Genomic DNA, 14267 nt, shown 5'->3' with positions numbered 1-14267 from the left:
ATTGCGATATCATTGTTGTGCCTTATCGTTTTTCTATGTCTGTTTGGTCTAGGTTTTCCGCCAATTTTTTTTGCTTTTGAGTTTTATTCCATATTTTGTAGTTTGAGTTTTGATATGTAGTTTGAGTTTTATTCCTAAGTATCTCAGCCGTATCGTATCTTGAATTTTAAAATTTTTCTTTATCAGCGTATCGTATCATGTATTTGGGCTTCATAGATTATATGATAAAAAATCCTATAGTCCTACTCCGATTATGGCTCTGTTTGGCAAGACCAAGAAGTTACCTTATAACTTATAGCGAATAGCTTATAAACTCATCTGACAAAAAAAGCTCTGTTTGGTAACAGTCTTTTCACAACAAACTTGTAGCTTATTTCAGGAGCTTTTAGCTTATTTTCCAGACGCTATTTCAAATAGTGTTTGAGCTTATAGCTTATTATTTTTTCTTCCATACGTTATAAGCAATCAGATAGCTTATTAGCTATCCGCTAATTTTATCAAACATAGCCTATCTCCCACCCTTAGTCTCTTATTATTTGACATAATTGATTTTGGGTTCGCGGATTAAATTGGTTCAGTTATGGGAGGAAAAATCATTTGAGCTAATCTCTTCGATTTTGTTATTTGTTCATTCAATTGGTTTGGTTTTAGAATAAAATTTAATCCAATCCGATTCAAAAAAATTCAGCTTAGATTGGATTGGTTTTCGATTTTCATTGTGTATATTTTTTCATTTACTTTTAAAAAAATACATTATTTTATGACATTTCATAAAAAGGTAAAGTTACGGAAAGGATGAATAAGTAGGAAATAAATGTTTTCTCAGAAGAAAAAGAAAGTATAATATAAAAGTAACATAAAGCAAATAAAATAGTGGGTTAAAGAAAATAGTTACAAAATTGTAAATTAATAATATTTCTTAAAAGAAGGATTAAAAGGCAACATTATTAAAGAACAAGTCTAGAAAATAGTTATAGAATTGTAAATTAATTAAGGAAATATTTATAAAAAAAAAATCATGTAATAATATATATACAAGTATAAAAAATTTGGTTTGGATTGGATCGGTTTATACTAAGGGAACTGAAAACCTATCCAATCCATTTAAAATTGCAGTTTTTTGTTTTTATTTTTGGTTTTTCGATTTGGTTACTGCGGTTTGTATTAGATTGAATTGAACATGAACGCCTCTACCTGTTAACAAAAATAATTGTCTCAGAACGAATGTCCTTATACTTTTTAAGAAAATTAAATATTTTTTTCTTTTTAAATGAATCAGACTTTTGAGAAGACCACACTTCAAGATTTTAAATTAACACTATCAGACTAATTCAAGTGGGTTGCTATTAAAGAGAATAATAATGGTTTGTTTTTCAATTCTATCATCTAATTAACACTGCCTCCATATCTAAATATGAGATTCTTTTACCAAAATCATGGGGATTAAGAAAGTTGATAGTAATATTAAATTTGTATATAATTACTATTGTTTTTATAATTTTATCTTTAAGAGAGATGATTAGTTTATATTTTTAAAATAATATTTATTGTTGCTTGATAAAGAAATAATCAATGTAAAAAGAAAAATAATGAGTTTGCCTTTTGAATATAGGACGAATAGCCACAATAATAATTTAATTCAATGTATTAAAATTTTAAAATTATATCAATTAAATTAGTATTTTAAGTTAAAATATTTCAAAATTTCGATATACTTTTTTCACGTGGAATGACAAGAATGTCTTTTTGACAGCACAACAAACAAAAAACATGCTTTTGGGATTGATAAAGTAGTTATTTTGTTTTGTACTTAGTAATTAGAGTAATAATACATAGACACCTTTAGGTGGCAATACATCCTTTAAAATTCATATAAAAATCTGACACGTAGTCACGTGGACCCCGCACAAGCCTATGGATCGAACCTCTTCTCCGGAATGAGTGAGTGTAGTGACGAACTCTTCTTCTAGCAGCCCTTTATCCTCTACCATAGCTTTCTGAGTTTATTCATCTTCATTCCAAAACCCCCATTTTCACTTTTTCATACAAACCCATTTTTTCTTCTAAAGTTTCCACCTTTTCAGCATATCATCAACATGCAACCCAAAACTGAACCCGGGTCACCACCAGATTCCAATTCCACAAACCCTAACAATCTTGAAGATAAGTCTATTCATGATCTTGTTCTGGTACTGCGTGGAACTTGTCAATGGGAAACTTTTGATAGTGTTGAAGCTGTTTTGGAGAATAGGTATATGAGACTCAGAGAGGAGAATCAAAAGTTGCAACAAAGCTTTGAAATGGAGAGACTTAAGCTTAGAGAGGAGTTTCACTTAGAGAGACTTTCAAGGGTATATGCTGAGTCTGAGTTTAAGAAAAGAGAGGAAATTTGTGAGAAAGGTAAGAAAGTAAAAGAAAGTTATGAAGCTCTTTTGAAAGAAGTTAAGGTAAATAGATTAGTTGATAGAAAAACTAATGTAGAGTTAGAAAAGAAGAACAATGAATTGGAGGTTGAAATTAAGAATTTGAAGGAGAAATGTGTTGATAGTAGCAATGAAGTTGATGTAATAAGAACAAAGATTGTTGAATTAGAGGATGAAGTTTTAGAGTTAAACAAGATTAAGAAAAAATGGGAGGAAGATGACATTGAATTGGGTGAATTAAGAAAAATGTCTGGTGAATTAGAGAGTAAGGTTTTGGAGTTGACGAAGTCAAAGGAAAAGTGGCTAGATGATAAAAATGCTTTGGATGGACTTAAGATTAAAAATGATGAATTGAAGGAAACAGCAAAGAAGAATTTGGTAATGATGAGTGACTTGAGGCATGAAAGCAGGAAATTGGCAGAGGAGAAGCGCGAAGCCGAGACATTACTTGAGGCTTTGAAGAGGAAGTTTATTCGACTGCGTGAAAGAGTAACAACGTTGGAGGAAGATCTCATTCTTTTGTCGGGCTTAGATGCCTCTATTGGTGGCAACATTGAGGGGGACCCTTCTGCGGATCCAATGGTTCCTAGTTTTGAAGAGAGCGAGCAAGAGGATGAGGAACAAGATGTTCCTATGGCTGATAGTTTTGAAGAGAACGAGGATGAGAATGCTGGTGATGATGAGTTCATAAATGTCGTTGTTGACGAGGCTGCTCCTTTACCAAGAAATGAAGATGATCATCACACCCTTGGAGTTGCTGCTAGTACTCAGCCACCGAGCAAAGGGAGCAAGGATGCTCAAGGTGCATCATCATCAGGTATATCGAAATTATGCATGCATCTATTATTCTATTATTCCTATGTAGTTATGCATTTTTTAATATTACTTTATAAATATTGAATTCAACATGCATGACTGATAAATGTTTGGTCGGATTGCTTGGTAGCTTGGCTTGGAACTGTTATTTTCCTTTTTTAATGTTATATAATTTCTTTGAACTGGTGAGCTACTAGCCTACTAGTGCTTGGTCCAGCATGTTCAGATCACATAAATACCATTAAGCTAGTCAATTAGCACCAAGATATTGTATTATTATGGTCCTCTCTGGATATTATATAATTTAGTTAACTTCGATAAACTCAATTAGCACCGGGATATTAGGTTAATTTGGTCCTCTCTTGATAGAAGTTTAATTGTGATTTTTGAAGCTTCTTCCTTCCTCTCTAAGGTTCATCTTTATTCCATGTTACCTAGCCCAAGCTAGCTCTTGACTCTCATTTAGCCGAATCTGATTTTCCTAAGAAAATGGAAGTAGCATTGGCAGGAACTGTGGAACCTCAAACAAATCTTACTTAGAACTTGTAATGAGATGGTGTGATATATAGTAGCTATTTTCTGTTTCTGTTTCTGTTCTTTTTTTTTTTTTTTTTTATCTTCTGAAACCATTTATTGTTTGTACTTTGAAGCTTGTTTAGAATACAATAGAATGTTCTTCTGTTTTGCACTTCCTCTTGTAGAGATATACTCCAACACTTGATATGGGATAATTGAGTGATTCTAAACATGCATTATTTCTTCATATCACATGTTCCTTCAGACAGTTTTTTAGAACATTTTCTGCAGGTGAAGAGTGTTGGATGGTATACGCTAGAAAGCCCAGGAAAACGGTTGAGATGGCAGGTTCTTGTGGAGGTTAGTTATTTGGTAGCATGCAGAAGGCGTAGTGGAATATTGCATAGTTATTAAGGGGAGGTTTATTAGAGAATAGAGGATGTGAATGATTATTCACTTGTTCACGAAAAGAAATATAGTGAAAATGTTTTTGGATTATCTGTTGAGGTTTGGTAGCAAGTGGATAAACTGTTTTTTGGATTATCTGTTGCGTTTTTCTTTTGCTTTCTTCTCTTTCATATGTTTGATCTCTTCAAAAACTGTCAATCATCTTTTATGTGATTTCTTCCTCATCCCTTGAGGAAGTTTTCTTTCCAAAAAACAAAAATGAAAAACAAACAAAATCCGGTAAACGTATTTTGTTTTTCCTAGGTAAACATGATTACAGAATGCCCGCTGTATATATTATCTGATATTTTGAATTTGGTGAATCATATATAGTCAATTACTTGAAGGTCCAGCGGCTGGATTTTCCTTGAAATGCTGAGGCTACTAGAAATGTTTTCATTGAAATAAAGAATCCACCATACCTTATTTTTCAAGTTTCTGTTTGAGTCTTATCATGTTTAGCAAATGTTATGTTATGTAAGCTTAAACATATCTCTTTTTGGACCAGCCGGTGGAAGAGTGAAACTGGAAAATGAGATTGAGATCATAAACCTTGACGATGATGATCAATCTATGCCTCAAGGAATACATGAAAAGAAAGCTAGTTTTGGAATCACTGTGAAGATTGAAGAGCCAAGTTCATCAGGGGCCCTGACAACCCAACAAAAAAGCAAATTTGGCAATGCAGTTGACACTGTCAAAAGAAAATTTTCTTTCAGCGACAGTGAAACCTCGACTTCTACTTCCTCCGATGGTTCATGTCTCGATAATCTTACAATAAGGTCTGATGCAAAAAAGAAAAAGATGTAGGTAGACAGTGCAGGATTGAACTATTATCTAAGGTAAATAGGCTATAAAATTATAGTATCCTTGTTAGCCATGACCTTTTGTTAGGTTTTAATGAACAATTAACTCATGTTAGTTATTAGTTTTGAAAGTATATTCAAATGTTAGATTGTATATTATGGACATGGGGCCATGTTACATTTGTATCTAGGCCTACTTTATTTAACTAAATGTTCACTTGCTATCTATTATGTTTGTTTGATCATGCGTATAGTGTATATATCATGAATGCAGCCATGAGTTATATAGCATATATAAAAACTTGTATACTTCTGTAATTGCAAAAAAATCCTACAGGTTTTGAACTAGAAATCTTAAGTGGAACAGATGTTGTCATGTGTCAGAACCGTTATATATCTGTTTGCTTGATATTCTCATAAGCAAAATGACTGGAAATGATAATTGGTTAGCTCAAAAGCAATTGATGAATGTTTTGGAAAAGTGTATGTAAAGCTGATTCTGATATGGCTAAAGTAATTTTGGTGACAATTGAGTTTGAAGTGTTATGTTTGGTTTAACTTTTCTATTTTAAAAACAAGTCTATAGATAAACTTACTGTTAAGTTCTTAACTCACTACTAAATCTCTAGTTCATTACTTCTAATCACATTTGCTTTTGGGATGAAACTTGATTTTGATAAAATGCAAACAAAAATATTCTGAAATTTAATAAAATCATTGAGAGGTAAGTTTGGCTACCCTACAACCATGATATATTTCAAGAATTGTTTGGCTAGTAGATTTCCTGCTACTAAAAATTTACTTAATAATCTTCGATTTTTCAGCATTTCTGAGATGGCCTAGTTTCTCATTTTATCAACACTTGAAAGATTTGACAATGAAGTAGAAAGACTTTCTCATTGTACAACAATGTATACAGAATATATTTTAATGAACGCATATATAACATCACAATCTCAGTCTAACACAAGTAGTTGCTGCTCTATACAAACATGATTCATTACTCAGTCATAGTGACTCAAATTCTCATCTTTCACACAATAGTTAACTCTTCACATGCACTTTTTTTTCCTATCTTTGTAAACCAAGTAAATCAACAACCATGATTATGAATCCAACATATCCAATGGTTCACATTAATAGTGTTCATCAAAACAGTGACTACGGTCCATCCAAATCCCTTACAAAGCAGGTACATGATCGTAACAAGAAACGGGAACTAGTATCAAATCAATTTTTCTTCTTGATGATGAACTCATTGCTTCAGACATTTCTAGATTCTCCATGGTTAATCCACTAGGAAGTTCCCAGTTAAAATGGTAAAGAAGTTGTGCAAGAGATAGTTCAATACTAGACACACCAAACAAAATACCGGGACAAATTCTCCTACCAGCACCGAACGGTATGTATTCAATATTAGAACCTTTATAATCAATTGAACTCTCCAAAAATCTCTCCGGAATAAACTTTTCCGGTTCACTCCAATACTTTGGATCTCTTCCAATCGCCCATGCATTTACTATCACTTTGTTTCCGGCATGTATTGTGTAGCCTTTAATCTCACAAGTTTCTCTGCATTCTCTAGGGAGAAGAAGAGGGAAAGGAGGGTGCAATCTTAGTGTTTCTTTGATGACTGCTTTCAAATATTTCAGTCCTTGAAGAGATGTTTCATCAATGTATCCTTTGCTGCCAAAATGTTCTCTTACTTCTTGTTGGGCTTTGATCATTGTTGTTGGGTTTTTCAGCATTTCTGAAATAGCCCATTCTATAATCGCTAATGATGTATCACTTCCAGCAACAAACATGTCCTATAGCATGAAAATGAGCTCAAATTAATTAGCCAACTTTTCATTTTTAGTGGTGATTAAATTAAGAGAACTGCATATGTGTTATGGATATATGCATAGAGCCTTCTGGTCATAACAAAAGCAACACAACAATTCCATTTGTTTTATATATCCATATGTTTTGGAATTAATAGGACCAAATCAAACTTTGGGCAAGATCAATAGAACCTAATATTTGAAAGAATATTCCTCTTAAAAAAATGACTTACATTAATACAAGGGGGTAAATAATTAAACCAAGTAAATGAATCCCTAGCTTATAAACCAATACTAGCCAACTTATCAGGATAAAAAACACTATCTTCTCTGAAGAGACGTGAAATTCTAAAGTTCATAAGCTTTGTAAAAGAGACACAATTCTTCCAACAATTACTACAAATGAAGTAATTACTATTAAGAGGTACTCCTCTAATGACTATAATAAGCAAAAACTAGACATCAAATTTGGTCACTATTATAACCATTTTTTCTAGTTAGATAGACGAAATAATATTCATTGAAAATTTAGACACAAGAGTGAAGGAGTAAGGGGATTTGAACCCCGATCACGACGTCCGACATAACAATTTTAACATTTTTATTCTAATTGATACTTGTATTTCCAATATACCTTTCCTTTAATTCAAAAACATTTAACGGTCTAACTAACGAGTGTCTGATAACAGTGAACATATATTTGAAAAAAAAAATAGTCAAGTATATTTCTTGGATATGAAAAAGAACTCAATATTTTGAAACAAATTTTAAATGCTAAAAATAAAAATGTTTTGGAATGGAGGAAGTATTATTAAGTACTTGTTCCTGTTAAAAAAAATAATCATAATTTCTAATAAAATATATATTTAAGAATATTTCTCCGATATACTATAATTTAAGAAGTTCAAAGTAGAAAATTTATCTTGAAAATTGTGTAATCAACTTATTATTGAAATAATAAAAGGCAAATTTTTCAGTATAAAATTTAGGAATTGTAGGGCCATTAGATCACGGTTAGTATGACCCTTTATACAAAGACATATACATGCTCATTTTTATTATATAGTAGTTAATGATCTTCAAAAAAAATGGAGAGATAAAATGAGTGTTGTTGGTTCTAATCCACACACTCATGTTCTAGTAGTGCTTACTGCTTACCCTATTTATTATTGCTCATTTTATCGAACAGATTATCATCTACACAATATTATCATGTGTGCTAAAGTGTGTATTTTGTAATGATGTCCATATAGAAACCTGATCACACATACTCTATGAAATTAAACTTGTCCTCGTATCTTTTACATTCTAATATCATAATGAATATGTAATAAGAAAAAATACCATAATGTATATGCAATAAAAGTTTGAAAGGAAAACACAATATAACTTACCAAAATTACAGCTTTGATATTGTCGATTGTCAAAGGACACTCAAGGGCCTCATCATGATCTTTAATCCTAAGAAGGACAGAGAGAAAACCCTCTATTGTTTCTCCTTCAACTTTCTTTGTCATCACAGCCTCCTTTATGATATTTTCAATAATATTATCAAATTTTCTATGCAACTCCTCCAATTTAGGCTTCATTCCACTAATCACATGTAACCACTTTTGAGAAGGAAACAAATCAATAATAATGAAACCTTCAGCAATTTTTACAAGTTTCTTAATCAACAAAATAAACTCTTGTTGATCTTTGCATATTTTACCAAAAGCTGCCCTTGAAGTAATTGAACTTGTCATGCAAGCAACTTTTTCACTAAGGTTAATACATGATCCAATGTTATTAGAAATACATTTTATTAAATTTGATACCTCTTCTTCTCTAATTGATTGGAATGATCTCACACGTTTTGTACAAAGAAGCTCTTGTGAACATAATCTTCTTAATTGTTTCCAATAGGTACCATAAGGTGCCGTGGCGATGTCGGTCGAACCATAACACATGATGTCTGCACCAATTTGGTGTGGCCTTTGAGCAAAAATGGTATCATAGGTTTTTAAAATCTCTTTGGCAAGTTCAGGTGAAGAAATTACTATGGTTGATACTTCACCTAGTTTTAGGTGCATGATAGGGCCATAGATTTTGGATAATGTTCTTAAACTATGATGAGGTAGAGAGCCAATAAGGTGGTGTATGCTTCCTATGATAGGAAGGGTCCATGGTCCAGGTGGAAGAACATTTTTTTGTACTTTGGTTGTGACTCTTAATATTCTTTTTACCAATTTTAGAATTTGTGTGAGGAAAAGAATGAAACTTGTTGAAAATAAAAGGAAGGGTAAGAATGATAAGCTGGGATGTTCCATGAGGAAAATGTATATAGAAGGAGAGAGCAAATGGTGATATGTGTGTGATTCATGGCAGGCTTGTATCTATATATGGAGTATATATAGAGTATATTCATGCATGAAACTCTACCAACTTGTTTATTTATTTATTAAGATGATTTCTATATGGTACATGTACCCGTACATTTGTTTTTAAAATGAGTTTTTTTATTGGAAAATTAGTTCCTATGAAACCAAAACTATCACCGAGGAAGACAAAGAGAATTGTAGGAAACCTGAAATCACTCACTTATTTTCTCTACGTTAAATTTTTTCAATTTGAGAATAAGAACGAATTACGGTTTCTAATTTTGTTCCCCCAATTCTTTTTTAATTTCAATAATAATTAGTTATTTAATTTTTTTGATAATTGTAATATAATTTGTAATTAAAATGACATGGGGAGGGGACCAAAAATATTAGTTGACTTTTTAAATAGGAGGATGAAAAACATGTTTTAGAAAAAGGGTATCAAAAATTAACAATTTTAAAAATAGGGGATCAAAATTGCATTTACGCCAAAAAAAATTCAAAAATAGTTTGGTTAACTTGAGAGCAAAACATATTATTAACTCTTAGGATGATGTGACATGCTCATTAATGACATGGAGCTTACGTGACATTGCTTACATGACTTATCATTTAAAACCTCATTTCCATGTAATTTTAATTATAAATTATATTATAATTATCAAAAAATTAAATATTACTATAAGCAATTAGGCATTGTATATTTCAGTAGGTATGTAGGTGAGACTACAAACAATTTGGTACATACTTTCAACTTAAATGAAAGCAATAATGTGGCCAAACAATTGAACCTGAAAAGTCTAGATCATCATGTTGAAAATTTATTTGTGGTTCCATATGTACGATGTTGATATTTAGAGTTAATAATGTTTTTTGAGCAAAAATAAATTATGTACAATGAGATTAAGATAAATAGGGTTGGAAATTGGTTGTTCTACTCTAGGCATGCTAGAGTATGATGATGAATGTATGATGTACTAATACACATCACAAAAATTTAGGCTTGGGTCATATATAGAAATATTTTTCAAGGTAAAATAAGGCTTTTGGTGAATGATGTATCTTTTTTGGCTAAAGCATTTCAAATTGTATAATCAAACATCTCTACCAAATTAACACCATATGATATGCACCGTAATTCTTAAATCTATTTATTTAATTTGTATAATTGAAACTTTGTCTTATATTTTGTTTTGGTCCAGTTGTATAGCACATGGTAGTGTAGGCCTTTTACAACCTTTTATAGAAGATGAGTAAAATTTGTCTACATTGATGCTGTTAAAAAATGCACTATATCTAATCTAATGAAGTTTATCACTATACAAAATAGAGAAATGATGACATGTTAATGCATAAGAAAATTAAGACAAAATCTACTCCTCACATCATATTTTTTCTAATACAAAAATATATCTCAGTAGAGTTTCTTTAATCTTTTTCTTTTCCTTGTTTATTGTTTCAGCCGCGGGGACATGTCTTGTAGCATCTTGTATCATTGCATGACGACCCAAAAACAAATATGAGTAAAGTTATGTTGCAACCATGTTTCTATAGTTTGTACCATTTGGCTAGTTGCTTTGTATAATTTGCTTTTTGGTATAAAACTTTTAAAGAATTGTTAACAAAAATAATAATATTTAAGACGATGATGTCAATAAAGACGCATTCCTAGGTTTTAGGAAAACTTAGTGGGTGACTTACCTTGTTAGATGACCAATGTCTAAGGGAAAATATCATCTCATTCGACGGAAACAAAGAACGACTCCAATGTTTCAAAATCATAAGAGAAAGATGTCACGTCTCCATCCAAAATCCTTAAGACATTAGGTTAATGTGTCACCTCTCTTATAAATTCAATATTTTACTTTTTAATAAACGAATGTAATGTGGATTAATGAAAAAGAAATTGTGCTTAAAAAAAATGATATAATTTATTCCTACATGTGATCATATATATATTTTTAACTTAGAAATCTGCAAACATATATCTTAAGAGCATAAGTTAAGAGATTTACAAATAAAATTTTTGTACTAAAAAATAATTCTTATACTTTTAAGAGATTCAAGGCATATATTTCCAAAAAGATCATTACCTCTACTTTATTAACATGTGCTCTAATGACAATTTTTTTAACTTATCTGAAGGATGAGAAGTTTTGAGTCTATCACTTCACGTTTATAGTGAAGTTAATGTGTGTGTGGATGTGTTGGTGCATGCGAAGGATTTTTTCATTGATTATGTATGAACATTATTAGCATGTGAAGTTGTATTTGATTTTCTTTGATCTTGAGTCTCTTGTAATCGAAAAAGAAAAAATAAATTATTTACATTTATTTAAATATATCAATTTGACTACATTTTTATTTTTGGTACACTCAATTTGACTACATTTAATTGGCATCAACAATAAATCATAACCGTATCGTTCAATTAACTAAGAAAAGTTTTAAATATGTTTTTGGTCTCATTATATCAACTTTTCATTTTAGTCTCTCTAAAAATTTCCTTCAAATTTTAATCCCTATAAAATTTTCAATCACTATTTTTTATCCCTATTTTTAAGTAAATTTTTGTATTTTTTAATGAAATTGTGCAGAAAAATGTAAAAATTTAAAAAATCTCTCCCAAAAAAAAAAAATAGAATTTTTTAACAAAACATAAATTAAATATGAAATTTTAACCACAAAAAATATAAAAATTCATATTTAATTCATGTTTTGTTAAAAAGTTCTAATTATTTTTGGGAGAGATTATAATAATATTAAAAAATTTATTCAAAAATATGAATTTTACATATGAGTTTACTTTAAATGAGAGACCAAAAGTAAAGATGAAAAACTTTTAGAGCAATAATATTTGAACAACCATTTGCTAACAACTTTCATGACAACCTCATTTTTCTCTCTTTTCATTGGTTAAAAACAATGGAGAGAGAAAAATGAAGAGAGAGAATAAGAATATAATGTGAGTATGAGAGATAAAGTTGTTTAAAAGTTGTCAAAAAATGATTGTATAAATATCATTTCTCAAACTTTTAAGGAACTAAAAGTTAAAAAATAATTTTAAAAAAACTAAAATTAAAAGTTGACATATTTATAAGTATCAAAAATATATTTAACAAGATTAGCCAAGAAAAGTTAAAAATCCAAGCTCTTGGATGATTGTTTTAGTGGATCCCCACCTATAAACAGAACGCCATAAATTCTTTTTTTTTTTTTTGTTACAAGAACGCCATAAGTTCTCATATTTGATAGTTTTACTCGATATAGAAAATAATGAAACACTATCCATCTTTTGTATTTATTCAACTTTAAGTAAAGTAAAATAAATTTCATAGAACTATTAGGGTGCGTTTGATTTGCTAAAAAATGAAGGACATGACAGAACAACTCTAGTTGTTTAGTATTTGATTTGTAAAACTGTTTCAGGTACAGGACAAACTGGAGGCAAGGGACAAGAAAAAACTCATATTTTTGTCCCTCACCAAACCAGAGCACAACTTTTTGTTCCACGTACAAGTTGTCTAAAATATCAAAATAACATTTTGTCCCTCAAAAATCGTATAAAACAAAAAATTACTCAATGCCATTAAATTTTTGTCCTGTGCTGTTCTACCTTGTGTTGTACTGTTCTGTTCAATACTTGCTGTTTTGCAAACCAAACAAACCCTTAGTTTATAGTAAATTAATATTTCATAGAAGCATTTGTAGCTGTAACCATCTGTGTTATTGTCGTTGTGCCATTGTCTTGATTATTGAGAGAAAATATTTAGAAACGGCTAAAACTTAACTTTGTATGATTGTAATTAAGTGTAATGTTGAATCTTTCATTTTCATCTCATATGTATTACCGTTGCTTAGGCCGGCTCTAACAAACAAGTAAATCAAAATTTCACTTCATATTACCTTAGAATCATATTTATATATAGTACGTACATTCTTCTAACATTTTTGACAAACAACAAGATAATAAGTACGTTAATCTTATGGTATATATCGATTGACAACACTTGTTAGAACGTAAAAATATTAGAATAACGACTTATTGTTAGACGAAGTTTTAGACAGTGATGTTGTCATATAGGCCACAAAAGACTCAATCTATACTTTGAAGATTTTCGTCATATGTTGAACTTTATTGCTAATGTGTATGTCATGTAGTCAAATGTCATTGCCACTAATACATGTTATTTGAAAAGAAAAGAAAAATAAAGAGGATTTTTTTTAAGGAAAAGAGGATCTTATATGGTCATATAATTTGGACACACCGCATAAGCACACACATAAATGGAAAAAAAAAAAAAAAATTAAATAATATATATTGAAAATAATTGAGCGATGTATAAATTTATATGTGTCCAAATAATTACTACTTGGGTTGTGACCAACATAATTCTCAAAAACATATGCATACACTTCTCAAGTTCTTTTGGTTGAATGATAAAGGAAAAAAAAAAACAATGATCAGCTTCGAACATAAATCTCAACACATTCTCTAGTTACAGTGGAAACCAGTCAAAAGGGCCCCAAAAAATATTAGTAAGCCATATTATTAGGAACAAAGGGCCCCAAAAAATATCACAAATTTCTTGGCACATTATTAGGAACAAAAAGTCCAATTTTTTATTTGGAAGGGTGTAAATGGAAAGCTTTGTTTTATATGGGGTATATATAGCAAATTACATCAAAAGGGCCAAAACAATAACAGACTTCAGCCCAATCTTTTATGTCAATGTTTCGGGCCTGTTAGTATATTTTACTATATAAACACTAAAAAATCCAGTTCTTTTTATATACTCACCCATATAAAAAAAATTGGGCCCCTTACCGGCATAGGCCCTAGGCCGTCGCACTCCCGGCCTATGTCTAGGGCCGGTCATAGGTCAGCAAAGTATCATTTCACCACAAAGATTATATGTCAACTAATACACTTTTCAACGTATGTTTTCAGTGCATAGATATGGTATTATTGATTAAAATTTGATTAGATCTGACTAAAATATAAGGGCCCCACATTAATTTAGCGGAATAAAAATGAATTTTAACCAATAATATGTACGCTGGAAAGAATATAAT

At 30.6% G+C, this 14267-nt stretch overlaps 2 protein-coding genes across 3 annotated transcripts; one reads left to right on the top strand and one right to left on the bottom strand.

The window, feature by feature from the left end:
• The first annotated feature begins 1881 nt into the window (after window positions 1–1881).
• On the top strand, window positions 1882–5253 carry LOC11435484 (chromatin-remodeling ATPase INO80). 2 transcript variants are annotated; one of them, XM_003617684.4, is made up of 3 exons: window positions 1883–3240; window positions 4047–4115; window positions 4711–5253. In XM_003617684.4, exons 1-3 carry the CDS (start codon window positions 2097–2099, stop codon window positions 5010–5012), a joined length of 1515 nt encoding a protein of 504 aa, XP_003617732.1. In that variant the 5' UTR covers window positions 1883–2096; the 3' UTR covers window positions 5013–5253. The 2 variants fall into 2 exon arrangements, with proteins under 2 accessions (XP_013454422.1, XP_003617732.1); XM_013598968.3 differs by lacking the exon at window positions 4047–4115 and having other exon boundaries at window positions 1882–3240.
• A 798-nt stretch (window positions 5254–6051) lies between these two features.
• Window positions 6052–9140, bottom strand: LOC11442305 (desmethyl-deoxy-podophyllotoxin synthase). Its single transcript, XM_003617683.3, has 2 exons — window positions 8226–9140; window positions 6052–6816 (listed from the first exon to the last, which is right to left on the bottom strand). Exons 1-2 carry the CDS (start codon window positions 9138–9140, stop codon window positions 6190–6192), a joined length of 1542 nt encoding a protein of 513 aa, XP_003617731.1. The 3' UTR covers window positions 6052–6189.
• Between the last annotated feature and the right edge of the window lie 5127 nt (window positions 9141–14267).

Source organism: Medicago truncatula, chromosome 5 (genome assembly GCF_003473485.1).
Source record: "Medicago truncatula cultivar Jemalong A17 chromosome 5, MtrunA17r5.0-ANR, whole genome shotgun sequence".
Taxonomy (NCBI): Eukaryota; Viridiplantae; Streptophyta; class Magnoliopsida; order Fabales; family Fabaceae; genus Medicago; species Medicago truncatula.
This window is presented reverse-complemented; position numbering and strand designations above follow the sequence as displayed.